This window comes from Engraulis encrasicolus, chromosome 9 (assembly GCF_034702125.1).
Source record: "Engraulis encrasicolus isolate BLACKSEA-1 chromosome 9, IST_EnEncr_1.0, whole genome shotgun sequence".
In the NCBI taxonomy this organism is placed as follows: domain Eukaryota; kingdom Metazoa; phylum Chordata; class Actinopteri; order Clupeiformes; family Engraulidae; genus Engraulis; species Engraulis encrasicolus.
Window position 1 is genome coordinate 13,065,774 of NC_085865.1, and position 27,505 is coordinate 13,093,278.

General features: G+C 42.3%; 1 protein-coding gene across 1 annotated transcript in view; it reads left to right on the forward strand.

Annotated features, from left to right (window-relative positions):
• The first annotated feature begins 25,458 nt into the window (after positions 1 to 25,458).
• Positions 25,459 to 27,505, forward strand: part of LOC134456103 (putative olfactory receptor 13C6) — a 3,004-nt gene continuing 957 nt past the window's right edge. The window contains exon 1 of the mRNA XM_063207537.1: positions 25,459 to 25,531. Within this exon, the coding sequence (XP_063063607.1) occupies positions 25,459 to 25,531 (73 nt within the window). The remainder of the gene's footprint in view (positions 25,532 to 27,505) is intronic.

Consider the following 27,505-nt stretch of genomic DNA (forward strand, 5'->3'; position numbering starts at 1 on the left):
CAAACTCTATAGGCCTAGTTTATTCTCTTCATAAAAAGTTTATTGCACCATGTTCCAAATAAACAAAGTTTTTGTTTAATTGATGTACATCAAAATCTATAATGTATAAATACACTTTAATCAACATAATAGGCCTACTTAATACATTTGGGAGATAGGTAAATGGGTATCAGTTCTTAGTTTTAGTTTTTATTTCATGTTTGCAAATTACAGAGAACAGAGGTCACATTTCACTCAAATACAGTAGGCTACATGGAAACTAGTGTTGTATGGGTCACCCAATGACCCGCGGGTGACCTGCACCTGGGTGGGTTGAGTAGCAGTTTTCAGAGGGACTCACTAGTTCGACGCCGTGGCGCCCGAGGGGTTGTACTTACGTCTTACGTCATTTAGAGCAGAGCAAAGATGTGCGCGTCCCCACAGACAGCTGACGGCTCTGAAGACGGTGCAGAGAGGTTGATAGCCGGAATAGGCCTACGTGTTGTTCAGTTTCAGTAGGCTGCAGCATGATTAGTAATCAAACATTTCAAATAAGCGATTTAGCCGACGATAGGCTACTGACTGAGGTTTGAGAGTTTTATAAAAAATGCTGACATTCCAAAATAAGTGATTTAGCCGACGAGGCTTAGGCCCTACTCTGATGCAAACACATGAACCTACTACTATAAAATAGGTCCTTCCACATGAACCTACTACTATAAAATAGGTTCTTCTGGGAGTTTTTTTTTAATGCCGACATTTCAAATAAGCGATTTAGCCGACGATGTGCAGGCTGATACAATCACAAGTGGCATAGGCTATCGGTTCTTTCTTGAGGTTTTTTTAATGCCGGCACTTCAAATAAGCAATGTAGCCGACGATACTCAGGCTGATACAACCACAAGTGGCATAGGCTACATGGCAAAATTGGTTCTTTTATTAGTTTGTTTTAAATTGCCGTCAAGACAATAGCCTACACAGACACACATAGGCCTACATTCCAGATGAATTCGAGGTCACAACTGTTGCAAAGCATAGGCTATATAGTATCTTGTATAAATCAGTACAGGACAGGTGGGTAAAGGCTTTAAGGCAGTGTTCACTAGATATGAACACCGAAAACATGTCCAAACGCTTATGTCCCCATTTCAATGTCAACGTCAACTCTAGCAGGTAGCTCCGATTGGAAAATAAATATCAAAACGTTTATGCCCCCTAATGTCAACGTCAACTCTAGCAGTAGCTCCGATTGGAAAATAAATATCAAAATGGCACAACAAGCATACAATGTTGTTCACAATGTACTGTCAAAATAGGCTACACAACGTACGTCAATACGGTAAGTTTATTTAGAACTCGGACAATGTCAACTAACATAAGGCTTAAAAAACAAACCTACACATTTAAGGAAACGCGTAACCAGCGTAAATGTTTGGGCTTTTTTGTGGGTGCTTACTTAGAGCCCTACTTTCAACAAATATAGAACACACGTAGGAAACGCAAGATGTTTTGTTTTTTTTGGTGGATGCTTATTTAGAGCCCTGATAATGTGATCTAACAAAAGACATAGATTAAATTTAAAGTAGTAGCCTACTCACTATCGTCATTGTTCGTCATTGTTCATTTGTCTCATAAACCGCGGTTTCGTGGCGAAGTGCACGAGCGCTCTCATGAACGACTACGCACAACCCAAATCCCGAAGTGCACGAGTGCTCTCATGAATGAGTACGCACAACCCAAATCCCGCCCTTTCTTGGCGACACGGCATCGAACTAGTGAGTCCCGTTTTTAGATGCGTCCAACGCATCTCTATAAGAGGCTTTGTCCATCCGTCCGTCCGTCCGTCCATCCGCCTGTGATACGTTTCTGAATTGTGATTCCCTCTGTGTCCACAGGGCGGCACAGAGAGTTCAGTTGCAGCAGAGCCGTATATATCTATATAGGTATTACGGCTCTGAGTTGCAGTTCAGCTTTGGCCAACATTTTCAGAGAAACATGGCGGCGATTTCTGTGATTTCCAACATCAAAGTTTTTGCTTCATTTAAAGAGCATACATGCTTATAAATACCACCACTACCATGGCTTGGTGTAAAAATGCTCTACAAACTTATTTGACACAAATAGGTTTCCCCACTTTGTCATTTGATCACTCAATGTTTTTAGCCAGCCGGGTAAGCTAGAGTTAGCATTCTTTAGCCTTTTACCACAACCAGGCAGCCACGGGCTTACATTGCACTAGGCTACTTCTTGTACAGTACTTCTATAACAATATAGTAGACACTACTTACAACTTGTAGACACTATGTTGTGATTATGTAGCAATTGAATGACTCAGAGTGGGTAATGTGTGCAAACGATCGTTCGCTGTTTTGCTATCTGGCCTGTTCTGCCGGGTCTGTCTGCCGCGGGCTGACCGGGCAGCGAAGCTTGAAAGGCGGGTAAGAAGCGTAGCTAGCCCCGGTAGTGCGATCTTGCGAAATATAGGGTGATGTCACGCCCGCCCGCTTGACAGCGCGCTCGACTGACAGAATATTAATAGAGCTACGTCGCCTACCTGAAGACCCGTTTTATCACGTTTTGGATGACACTGCTTTGTGCCTTGGCGTTTAAAAATCTCCCATTGAACAATAAAGACATGATTCACCCCATCGGTTTTATTTAGGCTTGTTTCTTAGCCTATTTGCCGATGTTTAGATTCTTTCCTGCACGTGATGCTGAAATGGCTTGATAGAGCTACTACCATGGTTCATATTAACTGGGCTCTAAATTTAACACCAGCTAACTGGGCAAATGCTGGTGAAATTTCAGTTCGGCTAGTAGAAAATACCAACTTAATAGGCATTTTCATTTTCATTAATAAGTGTGTGTTTGGCTAGTAAGATTAACATTTAGGCTACTGTTCATTTTGGCTGGTGAGAGTCAAAAAGTTTGTTTTGAATAGACTACTAATGTCTGGAAATTTTGAATTTAGGCTAGGCCTACTTGATCTATTTGAAATCCCATGGTAGGCCTACTTTTTCAAATCCAGGCTTATACATGGTAGGCTTCCTGATAAATTGCCTTGACAGGTTATGAGGAGGCCTGGGGGACATTTGGGCAAAAAAGGTTGAGAACCACGAGCATAGAGGGACGCATCTGTTGTCTGCCTGTTGGACTTGTTTGAAACTATTGTGGGTGCGGGTGGGAAAGGTCAAAATAGTCAAAACCCGCAACACAGAACTTTTGGAAATATACGGTAGGTGAAATCACAATTTTCAGTTACAGAACTTCTCAATTACATACAGTAACCTAACCTGGGTGTCCTCCTCACATTTTATTGTATATTTCATATTCTGTAAAATGTTACCTTTTAAAATGGTAGTTTAAGAGCTACAGCTCCGGTTTCGCACAGTTTTTCTCAACACGCCATCCGTAGTTTTCTTTGCACCGCCAAACTTCTAGGAGGATTCAGATAAAGTTGGCTGACTTAATAAGAGAGAAGATTTTAAAAGGTGATGCAAAGGTTGTACAGAAAGCCAACCAAAAGAGCAATATGTGGGAATATTAGGGCTGACATTAGTGCATTAATTTCGATTAACTAATCACGCGATTGATTAATTTTGATTAATTTTTGATTAATTAATTAATGCGATTACAAAAATGTATTGCAGTGTAATATAGCTACATAGTTCTGGATTAGACCAGTGTAGGGCAGCATTACGCCTGATGGTGAACAGCCTGCTGAAATTGAGAAGAGTTCTCTCTTCTTTTAAAAATGAACAATATTTTTAGATTAACCCTGTGAAACCTGAACCATGAAAGCAATGAGAGAAAATTCAAATTTTTTGGAATTTGCTTCAATATTGGTCCCTTATAAGAAATGTAAAAAAAAAATTCAAAATTTTGTTACGGTCGCTGAGATATTTAATGCATCATATATGATGCATCAGGCTTTTAATGAATGAAAATTCCAATTTCATGACCATTGAAAAATGACTTTTAATGCATTTACAACTTTTTTTTAATTTAAAAAAGTTGTCAGACAATTTAATTTGAGGATTATCTTTAAATATTTAGTGAGATCCTGCCATTTTTTTAAGCCTATCCTTGTTTTAGCAGGACCATATTTTACATTTCCCACAGCCTGGTTGGGTAATTTTTTAAAATCTATGTAAAAAACATAGCTGATCGAATGCTCAACAACCTATTTATGAGTGTAATATAGATCATTATTCATTTTTGATGTGTAATTTGAATATATGGGTCCATTACTACAATTGGACCATTTCTCCATTCACTTCAATGCATTTTTTACGAGATCATAATTTCAACATTTTGCATTACATTTTCAAAATTGCAAGTAAAACCTGTTTCTTAAGGCAATATCTTTGTCTTGAAGTAAAACAACTTGTGTGTTTTGTTAAACGATCGTCGTGGTGTGCTTTGTAAGTTTCCCTATGGAGCAAATGCATTGGAGGCTGACTTCCTGCCACCGCCGGATGGTGCTTATATGTCTCATCAGTTTTAGCACGATCTCTCTGCAACACGGTGTAAAAAATATAAACTCTTCCTTGCTTAATTGCACAAAGCAAGTGTTCAAATTAAAGGATGTAGAGTTATATTTCGGAAATTTGTACACAAACCTTATGCAATTTGACGAAATCTCAGCGTCGGTCAGGGAAACCGCTTCTACCCCATTTTCCTGTTTTTCGCCGAGCTGTGGTCAACTTGTTGTCGACCGCTGCTCTCTTGTGGCGGTTTCCGTGTACTGCAGGACGTTTGGAAATGACACGCAGGATGTTTTTCAGATCGATTTTTTTTGTGTCAGCGTGGAGAGGGCTTTGAATTTGATGAGACATATATGATGCATCCGGCGCGATAGGGTTAAGCTTATTTATTGCAATTATTCAAAATCCATGTGAAAAAAAATAGTTTCCACTATTCTCAAGTCAGATATTTAAATGTGATTAAAATGCGATTAATTCGATTAATGAATTTCAAAGCCTATACATTAATTTGATTAAAAACTTTAATCGAGTCCCAGCCCTATGTGGGATACATTTGGACAAGTCGTCCTGTCTGATGACACCATTGCAGACTATGTCATGTGTTTTCAATGTGAGACGCTGTACAAATATGATGGACATAAAACAGGTAGGCCTACATCAAATCTGTTACGACACAACCGTAACTCGGGCCATTCGTGAAGTCTTTACGAGAAAAACATAAAAAATAAACGTTAAGCCTCCTGGTGCCTTTACGAATAGCCTCGTTTCTCGTGGTTGGGTGACGAAAGGGGGAACTGACGATTGGGGTAGTTTGGTTCTGGCGGGAAGAATAATGCGGACGGACGTCAACAATCAAGCGTGACAGAAGGCTAACTGGAAATGACAGTAATCAAACATTTCAAACAAGTGATTTACGGTTAAGTTTAGGGTTAGAGTTAAGGTTAGGGTTAAGGTTATACAACATTCATGCCGTGTGTATGCTGTGCGGGCAAACAAGTCTCCCACACCCACCTCAGGGCAGCTCTTAATGTCATCTTTCCTAAAACACATGGAAGCACTCCTTGTGAATTCTAAATTAGAGGATGACTTTGTAGAATTCTGCTGCACGGATTTACGCCCATATGATATTGTCTCTGGGAAGGGCTTTATGCAGGTGGCACAAGGGCTTGTAAATATTGGCGCACAGTTTGGACAAGTCACATTAACTCTGTCCTACCTCATAGGCAAACCATTTGCGACAGCCAAAGAGCGTGCCAAAACTGAAAAGGGGAGGCTAATAGAGCAGATACAAAAAGCCATGGAATATGGAATAGGCATCACAACCGATATGTGGACCGACAGTTTCAACATGCGGTCGTACACCGTAAGTGCCATTTTGTGACAGAAGATTGGAAACTGTCAAGTCGCGTAATTTCCATATTGGAATTTGACCATACTCGCACAGAACATAGAGGAACAGATAACCAAGGAACTATTTGAAATTGGCATACCACCTGACAATCTGACAAGTTGTGTCTGTGAGTGAACAAGGCCCCAACATCAAAGCTGCTCTCAAAAACTACTTTTGGCTCCCCTGCACAGTGCACGTCATCAACACCATCCTCAAGCACACATTTGAGGAAAGAGACACGGCAGATTTTATGGGTGACGTAACTGATCAAATGAATCAGTGCAGACACCTAGATGCCTACCTCAAAAAAATCTGGAAGCATGCTCAGCCTTGCACATGCAGGGGTTAAGGAGAGCGAGACACGGCGGACGACCAAAGCGGATGTGTTGAATTCAATCGCACGACAACACGGCCAGATCAAAGCACTGCTCCAAGAAAAGGGCCAAGAACATCGTATCGAGGGCATACAGGTGGAGGTCCTCCATGCAGTTGGTGATTTCTTGACCCCCTTCAACCATGTGTAACCAAGTGGACCTTTAGGGGATGACACAAAATAATAATGACCAAGTTGGAATACCTGCAATTACACGACTACGCCACTAGGGGAATTCCGCCCCTAGAAATATTTGTGGACAAAGGCAAACACAGGTTCTGACAGACTGGGACAGAGACGTGGATTTCTTGTTGCAAAAGTGAAATGATCTTTCTTTATTTATACAAAACACATTAAATATCCACACCGCCAACATAAAATAAAAGACAGAACAATTGGTCTACAGACCTAAATGATGGCAGGGTCAGGATAACAGGGCAGGCTGTCAGTTAAGGATAGAGCTATACGTGTTGTTCACCACTCGTGCTCAGAAACAAATGGCCTATGTTGTAGCACACAGCACGCACGGTACACACACACACATAGGCGTAGGCCTACTAGCTAAGCAAGTGATTCAATCAGTATGGCTACCCACGCTAAGCAAATGATTCAATCAGTATGGTTACCCACTACACAGGTGAGAATTCATGTCACACGTCTAAGCTACTAATAATACACTAGAGCTCTCTACTACTGGGACCTGCCCTGCGAGCATGAATTAGGCTACAGAAACAAAATACAGAGAGTATGGCGGACGGACAAAATAAAACAAAAACAACAAACAGAATGCTAAAATCACTATGGGCAAAACAGCGGTGAACAATATGACCCTCGATGGTACCCTCTCAACACAGGTGGATACGGCGCACAACAGACTCCGTGTGCCAAGGGGGATCACCTGGCTACCCTTAAACCTTCACAGAGGGGACATGCAGTAGGCTGGAAACAGTCGGACCTCAGCCTACCCAGCAATCACACACGCACAGCGCAGAACACAAACAAATCCCGGGAGAGTTCCAGCGAGTCTACCCATTCTGGCTGTTTTTATAAAACTGATGTCCTAGCCACCACTAACTGGCTAGCCAATCAGCGGCAAGCTGAATTTGATGACATCACTGGCTATGGAAGCCATCAAGGGACAATCTTGTTTTAACAGTGACAGTCCCACCTGTTATACATGCTTCTGAGAACATGGAGGGGGAACGGTATCCCCGATATCATATTCAAATGCTTTTTTGGTATGTTTTAGCACACAGCTTAACTTAGCCCATTAAGACACTGTTATAAATTTGCTGTTACCAGAATGGCAATGACAAGTCGTAGTGCGTTACTAAAGGCTCTGTGTTTTGTCATAGTAGTACTATGGTAGTTAACTTTTCAATTACAACGCTTGAATGGAGGAACTATCTGTTTTGAGTAAACAAGGAAGGCACAACATGGTATGCGTTCTAGCATACTCAAACAAATTCCTGTCAAACTGTAGTATTCTTCTTCATTCAATGCTTTGTCCAAACTGACTTTCACTTCTTGTTTTACAAGAAAAGCAAAGTCACGAGCAAAAGTCAACAGTCCATGGCATATGACACATAGTATATGTCACATGCATACATACTAGGGCTGGGTTCAAAAGATCGATCCGCGATCCAATATCGATTCACGATTGAAAATTCCGATATCGATTCACAACTTTGTGGATCGATCTTTTGCCGATGATTATAGGTGCTATTTTCTCAACCACATCCTGTAGCTCTCTTTCACATTCATGTAGGCTACATGCACAAATACACACGGCCTGTTCAAGTAAATAGTGCCAGTCTTTTCCCACCTTTCTCTCTCTTACCAAGTTTCCTGCTTGTTTCTTTCATATCAAGGTATGTCATGTTTGTGTGGGCATCAAATTCTGAGATATTTAGGTTTATATAGCCGGTCTTAGAATTCTAGACATAAATGGGTTAAAGTGATAACCCAGCAATACAAAAGATCGATATCGAATCGAATTGAATCGGATCGTGGATCGAATCGGATCGTGACCTTCTGGATCGGAATCGAATCGATCCAGGAAATGTGGATCGATTCCCAGCCCTAATACGCACACATGCCCGCACGCACACTCACACACACACACTAGTTTGCATGCTGCAATTAATCAAATTTCAATAAAAATCACAATTTTGGCTGCACTGCCAAAAAATCATGTTTTTTTCCCCCCAATTCAAATTTAAGCTATCCTGCATTCCTGCATGTCTTATCAAGAACTTTCTCGTCCAAGAGCACTCAAACCACGCATAGCCTAGTAGACCTTGACCTTTTAGTAGTGAAGTAATAACACATCCACATCCTGTCTTGTGTAATACAGGGCCCCTCACAGAGCTCACAGTGCTCAACTCACTCACACAGTCACACTCACACACCAAAGGGACGAGCACACACTCCAGGGGTACCAATCTGGGGCTCTGAAAGCTAAACCAAGGCCCAAGTTGATATCCCAGAGGCTTGGGATTGAAACTGGCCAGTGCCATTCACCTACAACACTACTACGAATGGTGAGTCATCAAGGACCCCGAGATAATAATAATAATAATAATAATAATAACTTGGTTTTATATAGTGCCTTTCAAGGAACCCAAGGTCGCTTGGGAAGGGCCAGTGAGGTTAAGGTCCATATGCCTCTGTGAATAGATGTGATTTCAGGTGCTTCTTGAACGTAGCCAGTGTGGGGGCCTGGCGTATGTTGGGAGGTAGACTGTTCCAGAGCATGGGGGCAGCAACACAAAAAGCTCTGTCACCAACAGAGATAAGTAACCCTGGTGCGGTGACCCCAGTGATGAGGGACTTATACAGCGATGAGGGCATCCTGGAGAAATGATGAAGTATGGTGGAGCTTGTGAAACTTCAGACGGCCTCACTAGGCTACAGAGGCTATTCACTGTATATCGTGGTATTATTGTCACATGCATTTGATCTTGAAGCATTTGTAGATCATGTCAAACAGGCCCCAAAGTGACCCAAAAAACAAAGAACTTTCGAAAGGGGCAGTTTTTGTCCAGTAGGGCAAAGGGACAGGTGCTCCTACAGGCTACACCAAGGACAGAGGACACCACTAAAGGACAGACAGACTGATATGGAGCGAGATGTAAGCATTCCGACATTCCTATTAGCTTGTTTCATGTGACATCAGAAACTTTCGACTCAATGCATTTGAAGCTTGAAATAGTAGCAGCCTGTGACGTAGACTTAAACGTTCACCCCAACTGTACAAACATCACAGTGATCCTCTGATGAAGACGGAAGTAACACCGTCGAAACATGTCAGTTAAAAGATCAAAACTTTTACATGTCTTAAGCAAAAGAAAACCTAAAGTGTTTAAGTTAAATAGTTAGACATAATGAACCTAATACATATATACACTCCAACTGATCAATGGAATAAGCATGAACGGCGTGATGTTTGCCATGTGCGTTACGCCCTTTTTTGGGGGAAAACATTGGGTGGAAAGCCAATGCATGTCAATTGGTGGTGTCGGGAAAGAATAGACGAAAGATAAGGACCTGTAGACTAGCGTTGTTCACTCTCAACACAAAACGTGTTGTGTTGCCGGCTGTTTAAATAATATAGCCAAACAGCTGTGGCTGAAGCATGGACTGTGCTAATTTAGGCTAGCTGATGTAGCATGTAAGTTAATGAGACATTCGGTTTGTTTTCTCCCAAAAAGGGGCGTAACACACATTCACGAGCAACGTACCCAGATGGCCGTTCATAAGTATCTGGTAGTTGGTAATACTCATGAACGGCGTGACGTTTTCCATGTGCGTTATGCCCATTTGTGGGGGAAAACAACCCATGCAAGTCAATTGTCAAGTCAAGTCAAGTCAATGGGGTTTAATAAATGAAAGAAGGACCTGTAGACTAGCGTTGTTCACGCGTTGTTCACGCGCAACACGCGTTCACGTTGCCTGCTGTTAAAATAATATAGCCAAACAGCCGTGGCTGAAGTATGGAATGTGTTCATTTAGGCTAGCCGATGTAGCATGTAAGTCAATGAGACATTCAGTTTGTTTTCACCCATAAAGGGGCGTAACACAAATTTAAGAGCAAGGTACCCGGATGGCCGTTCATAGTCTGATGTCCCAGGGGAAAAGGCTAATTGCAGTGCAGCGGCTGTCGCCACATCATAGCTCGTTATCATACCATTCATTTACATACAGTATCAGGGAAACCTTTAGAATAACAGTCCCTCAAAAAGCTTTATTCAGAATTATTAATGACCCTATGACAAACAAAGCATTTACAAATGTTTGTAAATGAGTAAGAACCAAAATGTAATTTCCTACTTTGGAGTGTTATCAGAAATTCAATTACATGTAGTTTAGATTCTGAAATACATTGTGAAGATACTACTGTATAACAGCTTATATGAGATTTTTGTGGCCAGATAAAATGCTTAAAGATATGCTAGGGCCTTGCTTACAGGAGCTTTGAATTTGGATTTTGTATCGTTGTTAGCACTTGAGCTTTATACTTCCAATTATGATGAACAGGGCTGTGTTAACTAGTCTTTGATACATTATATCTTTAAAATCACAACCATAATAGCTAAGGTACAAGAGTAAGCCTACAGTATGTATAACCAAAAGGGGTGATAGCAGCTATTGTTCAACTTGCCATCCAACCCCAAGGCCGGCTTGCATCATACTGAGGCCATGGTCGAAGACTCCATTGGGAGACTATTAGCCATTCAGTGTAACCCCCAAGACTATGTCCACCTGGGGTAAGCTGTGTGACCTGTGGATTGGGTCTCTGCAGGATGTCTTTAGCCAGTCCTCAGGGTATAGGCTATAGTTCAACTAATTGCTACCCTGGGAATGTCTGAATTGTATTGCTTGACCTCTAAAAACATGTTTGTCATTTCACAGACTTCCCATTTCTCTGGAGAAAAAAAGCAGCCTGACACTAAGCTGTTTTCTGATGTCTCTTATCTTCTTTAACAAAATAATTCAAACGCATAAGTAAATGATAAGTAAGTAATGGCATTTTTCTTCCTTAAAAGTTTTCCTAATTTTATGTCAAAATTATAATTTGAGACATCCTTTATACCCCTGCTGTCCACCACTCACTGTGTCATCGTAAATTTAGCAGATACTGTAAATAGTGAGACATGACAAAAACACAGAGGTTTTGTTAAGTCAAGTCAAGTCAGCTTTTACTGTCACTTTCTTCATATGCATAAGACATACAAGGGAAATTAAATTACGTTTTCTCTCTATACCATGCCAGGACAGACATATACAAGACTGACATTTTACAGACTGACATAAAGTGCAAGACATGACAGATAACAGTGATGGACTGGTAACAATAAGTGGTCAATAATAGTACAAATAAACATTTAACCCTATTCAGACTGGGCTTTTTTGGCATTCCTGGGCCTGGGGGGGGGGCTGTTTTGACCCCCCCCCCCTCATAACTCATGAACGGATTACAGTATGACTACGAAACTTGGGGGAGATGATCTTCATATGGACATATTTGTGTAATTATCTGGTATGATGATGTCATTATGACATCATTATATTATTATGCCCAAAATCTCGCTATAATGGATTTTCCAACAAATTTAGGTAATGCACTTAAATGTTAATGATTTTCTGCTTCAAACCACTTAAATGCTCACAATGTTGTCTGATGCTAATGGAAATAACAAAAAAATATGAAAATATATGGCGTCATAGATATGGTAAAGTGATTTTTGGTCAGACATACCTGTCAGAAAACCGTTGAAAATCTTTCGGTACCTAACTGTAGCCAACTAAATGTTAGGAAAAGTCACAAAGTTTCGTAGTCATAGCTTAAGTCGTTAAGGAATTATACGACATCAAAGTTGGTGCGGGCACTTTTAGCCCCCCCCCAGTCTGGATAGGGTTAACATTGAACATGTAAACAGAAATAGAGTGTAGACATTACAATAATATAAATAAATGATATTGAAACAACCAACAGCCCTGGTGACTAAAAATAGAGACTTTAGCGACTTTTTGGTTAATCTGGTGACTTTTAAAGGAACAGTCCACCCTTTTTTGATTTTTTGACACAGCATTACTCAAGAAAGTGCAAATCATTTTTTTCTCAGTGTTTTCAGTACTTAGATTTATTGGTATCAGAATTATTAGCATAGCTTGGCATGATCACTGGAAGTAAATGGGAGCATTAGCATCAAGCTACAAGTAATCACAGGACAGGACAGGACTAAATAGCTGTTTTGCACTCTGGTGAGTTTTACATTAATGTTACAGTAGTTTATAAGTACATTTGATGATGTTTTGTTTGCTCCCATAGACTTGCATTGCTACGCTTAATTTGGCTATAGGCCTACTGTTAAACCAGGCAATGCAAACACAGACAAAAAATCCTATGTATTATCATATTTTACTGGGACTTAACTATATGAGCAATTTCTTGAAATGTGGTGGACTATTCCTTTAAAAACTTGCCTTTTCAGTGACTTTCAGTGCCTTTCAAAATCATGCCTTTTCAGTGCCTTTCAAAATCATGGTTTTTCCGCATAATTGTAACTGCATCGCCGTCAGAAGCGTTTCCCATGGTTACGCAGGGCTGCAGATAGTCAGATTTGCATAATACATGCAGAAATTAATTCCTTGACCATGATAACCTATGAACAAACACCAAAACTACAGCCGTACAGGAGATATGACACCTTGTATTTTAAGGGGCCGCACTCACCGCCATCTTGGATTTCATGAAAAAGCTGGGTGGCCATTTTTAGCCATGGAATCTCATTTCTCTCATTTTAAACCACCAAATTGGGCAAAACAGACCATCAGACCATTTTCTCACGAAATGGAATATCTTTTTAGGTAGGTTATCCTGGTGATGTTTTTAGACTCTTGGCAATCACTTTGGACTGCAGTCGGAGACCGTCTAAAACTTCAGCTTCAGCGACAAAACACCCATTGTATATATAAAAAAAACAAACCAAACCTATAAGTACTGTAATATTTTGTCGCTGAAGCTGAAGTCATTTTTAGACGGTCTCCGACTGCAGTCCAATAACCACGTGATGTATCACATGACCTATTGACGTATCGCGACTAGAAAAAAAGATGGTGGCGCCCGGCAGAGTCCTCCGAGGCGCAGCCTTCAAAAACGTAATTGTAGTTAAAACAACGGTGCACTATCAAACTTCTCAGTGCCTGGATTTACATGTCAACAACCACCCGACACTACGGGATCAACATTTTTGCAACTTTGAGCCTCGTAAATGGGTGTAAAGTAAAGATTTAGCCCCATGGCTAACACAGGTGCCACGACCTCCCAACAGAAGCTGCATTTCACCTAGCTCGCGGGGTCCCGCCTACCACTCGGATTTCGGAATGCAGGGGACCTTTGGATGCGAGGTATGAGGCAAACGTCAGCGCTCAGCATCACATATTGACACAACGTAAACCATTTCACACCGGACTACCCCTTTAAGTGCCAGAATCTGTTGAAAAAAACTTGGCTCAGGGCTATTTAATAAGGAAGAATGTATAACTGGGGTGTCCAGAGTACAGAAAAGACCTTGACCATAACATCATAACGTCTATATTACACAGAATGGTCATAATAATAGCAGCAAATGAGTCAAGATGCCATATTTGATGTAAGAAATAAACTGTTGTGTCCTGAACTCTTATTCTGATACAGGATTTGTCTCCATATACTGTATGTTGCTAGGAGACTCTGATTTGTTTATGCTCTTGAAGAACGTTAACTAAATGCTGAAACTCACGCTTGTTCCCGCTGTCATTTATTACACAAAACACTACAAAATTGGCGACGAGATTCAACTGCTTTTTCTGCAAAGATGACGGCTGCTAACGTTCCCTTCCCGACCTTCTTCTTACAATGCCCGGGTGAGCCTGCAATGCCTTTTAAAACGTGGAAGAAAATCTTCGAAAACTACCTGCTCGTGATCAATGCGATTGGTGAGGAATGGCCGGTTGCAAGGAAGAGGGCAATACTGCTACACTGCCTCGGCTCGGAGGGACAGAGAATCTTTTACTCCCTACCGGACACAGGTATTACATATGACACTGCTTTGGCTGCATTGGAAAAGTACTTTAATCCAAAGACTAACACAGTTGCCGAGCGCCATGCATTCCGTAAACGGGCTCAGGCTTCTCATGAATCGATCCTACAGTATGTTGCTGCGTTGCGAGACCTTGCTTCAACTTGCGATTTTGGCGCGAAGGCAGATGAACATATTCGCGACCAATTGATTGAACATGTGTGCAACCCAAGAATTCGTGAGAGACTGTTGTTAGGCTTAGATGCTGACTTTACTTTGGACAAAGCTATCACAATAGCTACACAAATCGAATCGGCTGTGGACCATGCCAAGAGCATCAGCGGTGCCCGTACGGTCCCCGTGCAAGCCGTGCAGCAAACTTCCCAACGCAAGGGGAGAGGGCGCCAGTCGAATGCTGCAACCGACAACGGCTCTGCCAAACGTAAACAAGCAACCTGCTACCGCTGCGGCTCCAATGCTCATTTAGCCAATGCACCCAACTGCCCTGCGATCACAGCTACATGTAAACAATGCAAAAAGATTGGACACTTTGCCAAAGTTTGCCGCTCTGCTCAGCCAAATACACAGGAGGTGCGTGAAGTAGAGCTTCCTGAGGTCTTGGTGCTTTACACAGAAAATTCTGCCAACCCAACTGCTAAAATTACATGCACTGTGGAGATTGCAACCGAACAGTCACAGCCATGCACAGTTGACTTAGTCGTGGACTCTGGGTCTTCTGTCTCCATTCTGCCACAAAGCCTCTATGTGCGCCACTTCAACCATGTTCAGCTGACTCAGCCCAAAGTCAGGCTTGTGTCTTATTCAAAAACACACATCCCTGTTCTTGGCTGCATGTCCGCGAATGTGTCCCTACATGGCCGCACAGTTGCATGCACATTCTACATTGTGACAAACGGAACTCCACTGCTTGGGCGAGACCTCATGGCGTCCCTACAGGTGCGCATCCAGCACAACAGAGTCCTGCCTCCTACTGCCCCTGCGCCTGTGCTGGAATGTGCCACTGCCACGCCTACACCTACACCTACTCCACCCATCATCGGCTGTGCAAAGAACTTTGTTCACCTGGTGAAAATTGATGACACAGTCAAACCAGTGCGCCAAAAGCTCCGCCGCCTGCCTCTGTCTGTTCGAGATGCCGTGACAGAGGAACTGCGCAACCTACTGGCAGCGGGCGTAATTGAGCGCATTGATGCTTCACCCTGGGTGTCACCAATTGTTGTCATACAAAAAAAGTCAGGCAAAATACGCATGTGCACTGATCTGCGTGAACCAAACAAGGCGGTGATCATTGACGCACACCCACTGCCTCACATGGATGATCTGCTGTCCAGCTTAAAGGGTGCTGCCATCTTCTCTACAATTGACCTGGCTAGTGCGTACCACCAGATGCCACTACATGAACAGAGCCGTGACCTAACTGCCTTTATTACCCATGAAGGCCTGTTTCGCTACTGCCGTTTGCCATACGGGTTTGCTTCAGCTCCTGCAGCTTTCCAGAAAATGATGAGCGTGATTCTGGATGGCCTGCCGGGGGTGCAGTGCTATCTGGATGACATCGTCATTCATGGATGCGACATGCCTGCTCACGACAAGGCTTTAGCTGCTGTGCTACAACGGCTGAAAACTGCTGGCCTACAACTGAACAACGACAAGTGCCGCTTCCGCCAGCCCAAACTGCCGTTCCTGGGACACGTCGTGTCAGTGGATGGACTACACCCTGACCCTGAGAGCATTCAGGCCATCGCTGACGCACCTGCACCTACCGACGCCTCAACTCTGCGCTCCTTCCTCGGACTGCTCTCATGGCACTCCAAGTTCCTGCAGAACCATGCCACTGTGGTGGAACCAATGCGAGCATGCCTGAGAGGGCCTGACAGTGCTTTTCAATGGACTGCTGAGGCACAAGCTAGCTTCGACACTGTCAAGAGAATGCTGATTGGCAGTCAGGCTCTAGCTTTGTTTGACCCTACACTGCCTACAATCGTGTCTACAGACGCCTCCGACTACGGCCTAGGAGGTGTGCTTTCACAAGTGGGCCCAGACGACGTCGAAAGGACTGTGGCGTATGCGTCCCGAACTCTGTCTGCTGCTGAACGCAAATATGCCACAGTTGAAAAGGAAGCCCTTGCATGTGTGTGGGCTGTCGAGCGATGGCGTACTTACCTCTGGGGACGACGCTTTACCTTGCGAACAGACCACCAGGCGTTGACGACTCTACTTACTACCAAAGGGGTCGGCCGCGCCGGTCTCCGTGTGTCAAGATGGTCTGCGCGTCTGATGTGCTACAACTACGACATCATCTACCGCCCAGGTGCCGAAAACGCTCCAGCTGACTGCATGTCCCGCCTTCCTCTACCTGCTGCATCCTCCGACTCTGAGGACGACACTGACCCTGAGATGGTTGCTCTCCTCTCTGATGCTCGTACTACACTGTCCGCTGCTGACCTCGACTCTGCCTGCTCCTCGTGCCCCGAGATCACCAAACTCCGTCTCCAGATATCGCGTGGCTGGCCTGCCAAACCCAAAGGTCTCGACCCTGACCTCCTGCAATACTACAAGCTCCGCAATGAGTTCTGCGTCAAGGACCAGTTCGTGTTTCGCAACCAGTTTCGCCTGGTTGTACCTACTGCATTACGACAAGACCTGATCTCCATTGCACACGAGTCCCACCAAGGGGTGCTACGGACAAAGCAACGCCTACGTGAATTGTACTGGTGGCCAAGTATGGACATGGAGGTACTCAATGCCCTCCGTGGCTGTGAATTGTGCCCGCTGAATGACAAAACAGCAAAGCCACGTCCAGCTCCGCTGCAACCAGTGCCTCTGCCAGACGGTCCATGGCAGAAAGTTGCGATGGACATTGTTGGTCCATTTGAAATTGCTTCCCCAGCCTGCAGGTATGCAATTACACTCACTGACTACTATAGCAAGTGGCCAGAGGTTTCATTCACATCGAACATTACCACTGACACTGTTCTCACTTTCCTGTCCACGGTGTTCAGTCGCCATGGCAACCCCCTGAGCATTGTGACAGACAACGGTGTTCAATTTACCTCTGCTGCATTCGCCGCTTTCCTGCAAGAGAGAAATATTACACACAACCGCTCCTCTCTCTACTACCCTGCTGCCAATGGGCAAATTGAGAGATTCAACCGTGTGCTCAAGCAAACAATCCAGCTGGCCATACAACAGCACAAGCCATGGAAGCCAGTTGTCACAGACTTTTTACACGTCTACCGCGCTACACCCCACGCCACAACTGGGACTTCACCTTTCCAGCTCCTCTGTGGTCGTCCCATGCGCACAAAGCTGTCTGTGTTACCTCCTCCGTCCTCTCCTCCGCCTGCTCCCAAGGACGCTGACATCCGTCACAGAGTTAGCCAGCGCCAGGCGAAAATGAAGGCCTACACCGACGCCAAGCGTGGCGCCAAGCCTCCTGCTTTTCAAAAAGGGGACAGAGTGCGTGTGAAAAATCCACTACATGTGCCTAAGGGTCACAGGAAGTTCAGCGATCCTCTTACCATCAGTGAAAAAGTTGGTGAGAGCACATACAAGCTGAGCAATGGTAATACATGGAACGCCTCGCACCTCACCAAGTTCCATGACACCACACCAAATCCACAGCCTGTGGACGAGGACACTGATTCAAACAACCATACCCCAGAACCCAGGCCCATGCGAGAAATCCGCCAGCCTACCTGGCTGAAAGACTATGTCACTTAAATGTGGACACTTAATTGTGGACTGCCTACTGTTATGCATTTTGTTATTAACCTTTACTTACCTTCCAGGTTACCTCCAGTGAATTAAAAGGTTCAGTTAAGTTACTCATGCCAATTCACTTTACTTATGTTTACCTATGCAATTGTGTTAACATTCAAGTGATGTTCTTAATCGTAATGGATAGTTTTCATTACCATGCTGTTATTCCTGAAGTATTTCATTCTCTCCTAATACTTACCAAGAATGTTAATGAAACATGTCTCAGGTTACTTGAGTGATACTTGACATTCTCCAGTAGTCTGAGACGTGTATGGGTTACTTCTCTTTTAAAGAAAGGGGGAAATGTTGTGTCCTGAACTCTTATTCTGATACAGGATTTGTCTCCATATACTGTATGTTGCTAGGAGACTCTGATTTGTTTATGCTCTTGAAGAACGTTAACTAAATGCTGAAACTCACGCTTGTTCCCGCTGTCATTTATTACACAAAACACTACATAAACATTGAAAGTCTTCATAATAGCTAAATTGACCTGGCCAATGACCCTTCAAGGTCAAAGGTCATCCATAAGGAATCCCAACACACACATGATTAGTCAGAATTGATATATGATGTGCATTAACATAAAAAAAATATGAGAATATAGGTCCAGATTTCTTCATACAATGTGATGGTGGCCATATTTGGCGGCCATATTGTAAAAAACGTGGCACTATGGTGAGTGAGCACCTCAGTGGTTTTTCATGCCTAGGGACCCACTAACTCAGTTCAAGTGAGAAATTCCCCCAACTTCAAATTGCGAGCAGGACTTTAGGCCAGATACCGTACTAGGGGTTCTACCTCGGAAATAGGAACACCAAATTTAATTGAAATCTGTGTCGGACAGGCCCCAAATGTCTGATTTCACGTGGAACGATTCCTGTGTCACCACAACAGAATCCCAACGCTTTGCAAATATGGCAACTTCTGGAGGCATTCGTTCCATTGGAAATGAATGGTTGTCGAAGTTTCTCAAAATACCCGGCTATGTGTTAACGGCGTGTCAGTTTTCCTAACAACGACAGCTGACATACACTAGGCTACATGAATTCTCCTTTTCCTTGACCACTAAACTTGACATACTCAGTATGCAATGTTGCCAAATCATCAGCGAAAGTCACGCTAGATGGCGCAGTCGCTAGATGGCGTCATGACGTCACAGCGTCACACAGGACACGCTTTTCTCTAGAAAGCGTGCCCATATGCCAACGTTCAATGGCAGTGCTAGCTACTTTTTGGTGATCAGAACTAATGTGTGTGTGTGTGTGTATTTATTTAAAATAAATAAACATTTGTACAGTTTGAAATAGAACCTTGTCTCTATTTGATTTAAACGAATCTGGGTGACTTCAACAAACTTGATTTCCCATGGGTGTTCAAACCCCCCGGGGATAGCGTTGTCGAAAATACATTCATTGGCTCACTACTGTCACCTACTACATCACATAAGGTAAACACCACCTTGCACAAGGCAAATTGCATTCCCATGCCTGTGAAAATGAGTTGGTATTTGTTAATCTGATGCCAATGTCTTGCTTCGTTATTGTGTAAGAAGATAATAAGCTAACTGAGCAAGAAATATACTGTATGTGTTATGTTCTTGCTACAGTGCAGCAGAGGTGTCAAAAGTAAAAGGTATTAGTAGCAAGTTATCTAATCCTCATTTGAAAATAGCCCTATATCAAGGTTTAGGCTTTATTTTCAACTCATTGGTTAACAGCATTAGATTCTATACTTCAAAACGAAAAGTACAAGTAGCCTACTTGAATACTCTTGCACAGTTCCCCAAAATACTTTGTTCTGAATGCTATCAGGCCATTTTATGCAACAAATAAAGGTTTGAGCATTTTCTGGATTCATTATTGGTTGTTGCCAAGTCAACATGGCATGTGTTTATTGACAGAACTTTCACTACCTCTTCTCCGCTGAATCTGATACATAATTAACATTTGAAAAGTCATTATAGAATGTCAGGACTCTCTTTAGATCACTTACAAAGTCACAGGCAACTTTGTGCATTAAAAATACACTGGATTTGTGTTACCTGACTGGAGGGGGAGCGTCTCCGAATCTATCCAGTTCAGGTGGGCTATGCACATTCTTTTGCCAAAGGGAGAAGTACAGCTCCAGGCCTTTTTATTAGAATAGCATGAAAAAGTTTATTTATTTCCATGATTCCATCAATAATGTTAAACTGTCATGGATTATAGATTCATGGCCCAGTTTTTAAACTATTCCAATCATTAATTTTTTTCTTTTTATATACGTTGGCCTTCCAGCTCAAAAAACCCATGAATTGGGGAATTCGCATCATTAGAATATTGTAATAGAATAACATTTTTCTTCAAATATCAAAAATCAAAATTCGGGTCACATTAAATCAGTTGAAATTTGGTACTTTCTACATAACATGCAATGTTCAATACTTGGTTAGGACATTCTCTGTCTTCATAATGGCCATGATGCGTTTAACATTGAAGTCAATGGCAAAAACAGTGCATGTGAGTTATGGCAGCCCAGATACCCTTGATGCTTTGCTGTCAGCTGTTCTTGTTTGTTGACCTGGTGCCCCACACTTCACTCTTCAATATACCCGAAGATTTCCATGCCACGTTTTGGTGTTAACTCACCAGTTTAATTCGAACTCAACAGATATAAAGCCCCATTCATTTTCAATGGGGTTTCATTTCTGGTGATTTAGAATTAAACTGGTAACACACATCAGACAAGTTAAGTTTTTTTTTAAGTGAAGCAGGGAAAATGACTGATTTCCATCAAAATCAGTGGGGTGTAAGTTTATATCTATGCCATCTACTTTCCCTGCGTTACATGCATTGAATTGAAGGTGCCTGCTGTCATGTGCACAGGCTAATCTTTATCACTACAAAGTGAGAAAAGTCATAAAAGTACAGCTCCTGTGCATTTACTCATACATTGTTAATGTTTCTTTTATTTCTTTATTGCACACAAGCATTGAAATGTTGGTTTTAAACTGTGCATAATATGTTTCTGTGTGGCCTGTGCTTTGTCATATACGAAAGACAGGTTAACATAAATAGCTTTGCTAATAATTGGAATAAATACATCCATTCACTCAGGATATTTTGCATTTATTTTACAGGCAAGCCCACATTCTTGAAACATTTTTTAATGACTCGAAACAGCAATGCTTTGTAATTATATTTATTTCTACCTTGCACCTATTCTATTTCTACTTTGTTCTGGGACTTGTGTTTTGTGGCTTGTGCACAGAGAATATATTAAGAATAGGCTTTATGATATTGTTTATGTTTGACTCGCTTAAACTTAAATTGAAAACAAGGCTGCCCCTAAATCATGCTATGGCCTACCTGTTCCGTGGACTGTTTGAAAAGGCAGCAAAATACTTTTTCTGCAGATAAGCATTTGCTATGCCTGCTACACTCTTTGATTTAGGAACTACACTGTGTAGGCTATATGTCTTTGTCTCTGTATGTGTGTTTTTATGATGTTTGCCTCCTATTCTTGCCACTGTGAAGCACTTTGTTTACTATTTTGCGTATAAAAGTGATATATGACAACTCATTTAATTAAATTTAAAAGATCAAAGTACAGTCAAAGTATTTGATATGATGCGTTTTTATTTACCATTTCGGGAATGTGCCATTCATAATGGGTAAACGCTAGAGTACTTAAGTACAAGAGTTGAAAAGGAACTATATAAATGTATGGGCAAAAAGTAAAGGAAATGAAAGCCTTATACTGTAACAAGATAGTAAATGCTTTCCCCACTGTATAGTGTAACAGGAGTTTGTAAGTGAATGTAAGCTATTTTATCACTGTAGGAAACATTTGGTGAAGTCAAATAATGTGTCAAAGATTGTTGAGCTTTTCACATCATACATAACTGTCTACAGTATGTTCTAAATGGAAAAAAGATATTTTACTGCATAATATTTGGTGGTCAAGGCAGTGTCAGAGGCTATCGATAGCTATCATTGTTGGAAAAGCCGGAGTGCAGTTTCATATATCATATAAAAACCTCCAAAAATAAATACTTTATATACACTTTATAAGTTTAACTGAAAACACACTTAAATCACATTCCCAATAAAAAATATTTTATATTTTAGGGGAACGAGTCAATAATAATGTGAGTGGGTAGACCTATATAGTAGGTGTGTGCTTATAAACCAGCAGCCAAAGGCCTCCAAAAAGAGATGAGTTTTGAGGTGTTGTTGGCCAGTGAAGGGTCATGTTGAATGTGGTTGGGTAGTTTATTCCAAAGGAATGGGGCAGCTACATGGAAGGCTCTGTCACTGGTGGCCTTTTGGATTCCCAGCTGGCCCTTCAAAGAGGACTGCAGTGATCTTGAGGGACTGAAAAATGTCTGAAAATGAAAAATTGTTGGGTGAAGCCTGCTCCAACTTTTATGAACCTAGGGATCTTGAGGGGCAATAGGGGTGACGGAGCTCTGTGGTAGTGGGGTGCCAGGCCATGTAGGGCAGGGATGTCAATCTCAGGCCCGGGGGTCAAATTTGGCCCTCGGAGCCATTTTATTTGGCCCGTCATTTCAAATGTGTATTACAGTTGGCCCACATACACCATAACTGTGTAGCGCATAAAGATTTGAACATGAAAATACATACAGTGCCCTCCATAATTATTGGCACCCCTGGTTGAGATGTGTTAAAAGCCTTAAAATAAATTCAGTGTTTATTGCAGAAGAATACTGTCACACTGAAAATTGTAGGAAAATGTAGCCTTCAACTCAAATGAATTGTAAGAAAATAAAAAAATCCCTGACTGAAAAATAATTATTTTTCATTAAATCACCTGTTCCACAATTATTGGCACCCTTAACAATTCCCAGGAAATAAATATAATTGAAGCATTTCTGTCATTTCTACAGTAGTTTACAAAGTTTACCAGAGTATGTAGGAACATTTAATTAGTAATTCATCACTTCCTGTTTCCCTGGGGTATAAATATGACGTGACACCGAGGCCATTTCTCTTATCCACTCTTAAACATGGGAAAGACAAAGGAACACAGCATACAAGTGAGGCAGATGTGCGTCGACCTTCACAGGTCAGGCAGAGGCTACAAGAAGATTGCCACTCAACTGCAGCTGCCCATATCCACTGTGAGAGGAATAATTAAGAAGTTCAAAACAACTGGAACAGTGGTAAACAAGCCTGGACGAGGACCCAAGTTTATTTTGCCACCACGCACAGTGAGGGGGATGGTAAGAGAAATCAAAAGATCTCCAAAGCTCACTGTTACAGAATTACAACAAATGGTAGCATCCTGGGGTCACAAAGTCTCCAAATCAACCATCAGGCGCTGTCTACACGCCAACAAGCTGTTTGGGAGGCATGCACGGAGAAAACCTTTCCTCACTCACAATCATAAACGCAAGCGTCTGGAGTTCGCCAAGCGGTATTGAGGCTTCAACTGGGACCGTGTGCTTTGGTCAGATGAGACTAAGATTGAGCTTTTTGGCAACAAACACTCTAAGTGGGTCTGGCGTACCACGAAAGATGCGCATGCTGAAAAGCACCTCATACCCACTGTGAAGTATGGGGGTGGGTCAGTGATGCTGTGGGGCTGTTTCGCTTCCAAAGGCCCTGGGAACCTTGTTAGGGTGCATGGCATCATGAATGCTTTGAAATACCAGGACATTTTAAATCAAAATCTGTTGCCCTCTGCCCGAAAGCTGAAGCTGGGTCGTCACTGGGTCTTTCAGCAAGACAATGACCCTAAACATATGGCCAAATCTACACAGAAATGGTTCACCAGACACAAAATCAAGCTCCTCCCATGGCCATCTCAGTCCCCTGACCTCAACCCCATTGAGAACCTGTGGGGTGAGCTGAAGAGGAGAGTACAGAGGAGAGGACCCAGGTCTCTGGATGATTTAGAGAGATTCTGCAAAGAGGAATGGCTGAAGATCCCTCTTTATGTCTTTTCCCATCTTGTGAAACATTATAGGAGAAGATTAGGTGCTGTTTTGTTGGCAAAAGGGGGTTGTACAAAATATTAACACCAGGGGTGCTAATAATTGTGACACACATTATTTGATGTCAAATAATTATTTCTTTATGTGGGATTTTTTCCCCACTGAATAAATGCACTTGTATTGAAGGTTGGATTTTTCTCTTTTTTTCCATTAAGGTCCCATATTATTTAGAAAAAAAATAAAATAATTGGAGGCTAAAAAACACATCTCAACCAGGGGTGCCAATAATTATGGAGGGCACTGTATATCACAGGAATATGAGTGGGTCCAGGCCATTGAACCAGCTCACACTCAAATGCAACAGAATATCAGGCACATTTGAACTATATGGGAATCTGTTATAAAAACAAATTGAAACATGAGCAATTTTAGTCAATCTTCGTTTAAAAAAAAAGAATATTGAGTTTGGCCCGCGACTTCGCTCCAGTTTTTGATTTTGGCCCTCGGTCAATTTGAGTTTGACACCCCTGATGTAGGGAGTTGAAAGGTGTCGAAGTGGTAGGTGGTTATGATCAGCAGGGCTGGGCTGGATATTTGGCACATAGGGCATTTTCTCGGTCAGCTGACAATCCTTAGGGGGCCATTTTTGTTTTGTTTGTTTGATTTCATTATAGACTGGTGGTCCACAATATAGATTGGGGCAGGCCATTGTCCAGCCCAGTGTTTCTCAACCTTTTTTTTGACGAGGCACCCTTTCAATTAATGAAAAATTTCAAGGCACTCCAAACCAACAGGCCGTAACATGGCATCACATCCGATACCAATCAAGCTTAGAAAAGTAAGACATTTGGAGACGTCACACGACCTACGCTCGAAGTTGCAGCTGACTGGGGCGACCTATATTTACTTTATTGTGCGTAATTGGCAGAAGAAAGATTCCACCGACTAGCATTAACTTATCAATTTAGACAAATATATATTATATTACATAATTTATTTTTCAGCCACGTTTCTCCGGCACCCCTGAGGGGGGCCCCGGCACCCCTGTTGAGAAACACTGGTCCAGCCCATTAAGCCGTGGCCTGAGCCATTTGTAGAAGAGCAGGGAGGCCGCATGAGGGCCTGGTCTAAACCAATGAATGTCCAGTCTGTTTTTTGGCCTTAGTCCAGCACTGATGATCAGGGTAGTCGCCTTAACTGTAAAGTGCTGGGGGAAACCCTTAATAGCAGAGGGGACCACCAATGAATGGGAAGGGTAAAGAGATGGGCCTAATAAATGTAACATTTAGAATCAAAAGTGCCAATGGTTAGATAGGTGGGAGAATATTGCTCAAATTGAGTGCATTAGACAGCGTGAAGGCCTAACCCCCTTTATTTTTCAGGAGAGTGTGTTTGTGGTTTGGGGGAGAGGTGGTACACCTGCGTGATCTTAGCTGGGCATGGCGGTACACATCGCTGCTGTGCTGGAGTGTAAAGGAGATGTATCTGGCCAGACAGTCAGAGGCATCAAAGGTAAAAGTAAATTTGTTGTGTTAAGTACAACAATAGCACATGATATTACATAGCTGTTACACCAGTTACTCCATTGTGCCTAAAGAGATATATATAGACTGTGCAGTTACTGTGTAGTTAGTTACAGCCCCTACACCCCCTTTGTAAAACGACCTTGGGTTCCATGAAAGGCGCTATATAAAACCCAAGTTATTTTTATTTTCTTATTATTATTATTATTACTACTATTAAAACACTAAAAGCATAACAAGGACCCACCACAAATTGATCCAACCAGTGTAGAGTCAGCTGGTTGGAAGACAAGTTCACAGGTCTACCTGTTAGATAGTCTACTGGTCAGAGAAGTAACCTGTGTTGGAAGAAAAACATTTCTTTTCATTTACTTTTACTTTTACTTTTGATACTTCTGCAAGCAGTAATAGAGACCTGGCGGATTAGGGCTGAGTAAACAAACGCTGGAGCATAAAGGAGGTGAATCTGGCCGAGCAGTAGGCCACTACAGGCCTGCCAGTCAGGAAGTGCACGTTTTCACTATAGGGAATGACTACGGTAAGGATTTGCAGCTACATTACCACCCTGGGTGGGATACTCCCATAATGCACGCCGTACCACCAGTGGAACGCTGTCATTAAAGGTTAACTATAGCAGTGCTTAATTTGTCAAGCGGGAGGTCCAGGAGCGCAGAGGATGGGTGGCTCCCCCCCGATTGGGTGTCTGTGATGTATTTCCATGAGGTTCAGTTCAAGGTTCCGGAGCTCTCGTCTGAGGTTCCGGAGCTAGCTCCCCCTTGCTCCCCCGAAAATTAAGCACTGATCTATAGTATTACTCTACTACAGGCATCACAAACGTGATGGGCGCCAGGTAGCCCATGGGCGCCAGGTAGCCCTCGCTTCTGAGGTGCCCGCCAATGATGTTAATGAATAGTGATGATTTTAGCCTGAGTTCATATTTTTCTTATTTTAAATGAGATTAATTCTTTATAAACTATGAAGAATATTTTCTTTACAATATATGATCAAATTATCATTCACTCACAGTGTGATTTCAGAACCATGTCAAGACATCGGTAGAGAATCTGAACAAACAACTAGGCCTTCAGTAGCCCTCGGGTAGCCCTGGTTGGCCCTCAGACCTAGAAAAGTTGGGGACCCCTGCTCTACTATAACACAGGGCCTTTAGTAATGCACTACAACTCGGTCATTGCCATTCTAGTAACAGCAAATGTATAACATTTAATGTTTAATGGTTAACGTATAACGTAAAGGCAGAGCCATTCAAGAGTATCCTATATTGTTATGATATACTAGATGTGTAATGATGAGTATTTACACATTACATTACATTATTACATTTAGCTGACGCTTTTATCCAAAGTGACTTGCATCTTTTAACTACAGGGTATTGGTTACAGTCCCTGGAGCAGTGTCGGTTTATGGTGTCTTGCTCAAGGGCATCCCAGCCATGGAGTGCTGTAGGGAGTGGAAGGGTGGGATTCAAACATGCAACCCTCTGATCTGAAGCCCATCTCCTTAACCGGACAGTTGGGTATTTTCTATCTCACTGCCTACATTCTAAATCTCATTTAAATAATCTTACATTGTGCATTTGATTAAGTTTATTTTTTGCCAGGTACTGTATATTCATCACTTCTCCAACAAATTTGTAGGCTACATTACACATTTACATAGGCCTACCACAACATAACAGTTTATCGTATAGGTATACAAATCACGTAAGAAAAAATGGACAAAACATTTTGTCTGAGACCATCTTGATACAGTCAACTCGAGATTTGCATGCACTGTACAGCATCTATCAAAGGTGGTGTAGACATTATCGGTTTTGATTTTCCTAGAAATATGACATAGCTTGAGACAATGTATTATAAGTTGTTACTGATGGTTACAGACGTGAGATGTCTTGTTCTATAATGTTCCAGTGTTTAATCTATCTGCTGTTCCTAACAACTCTGTC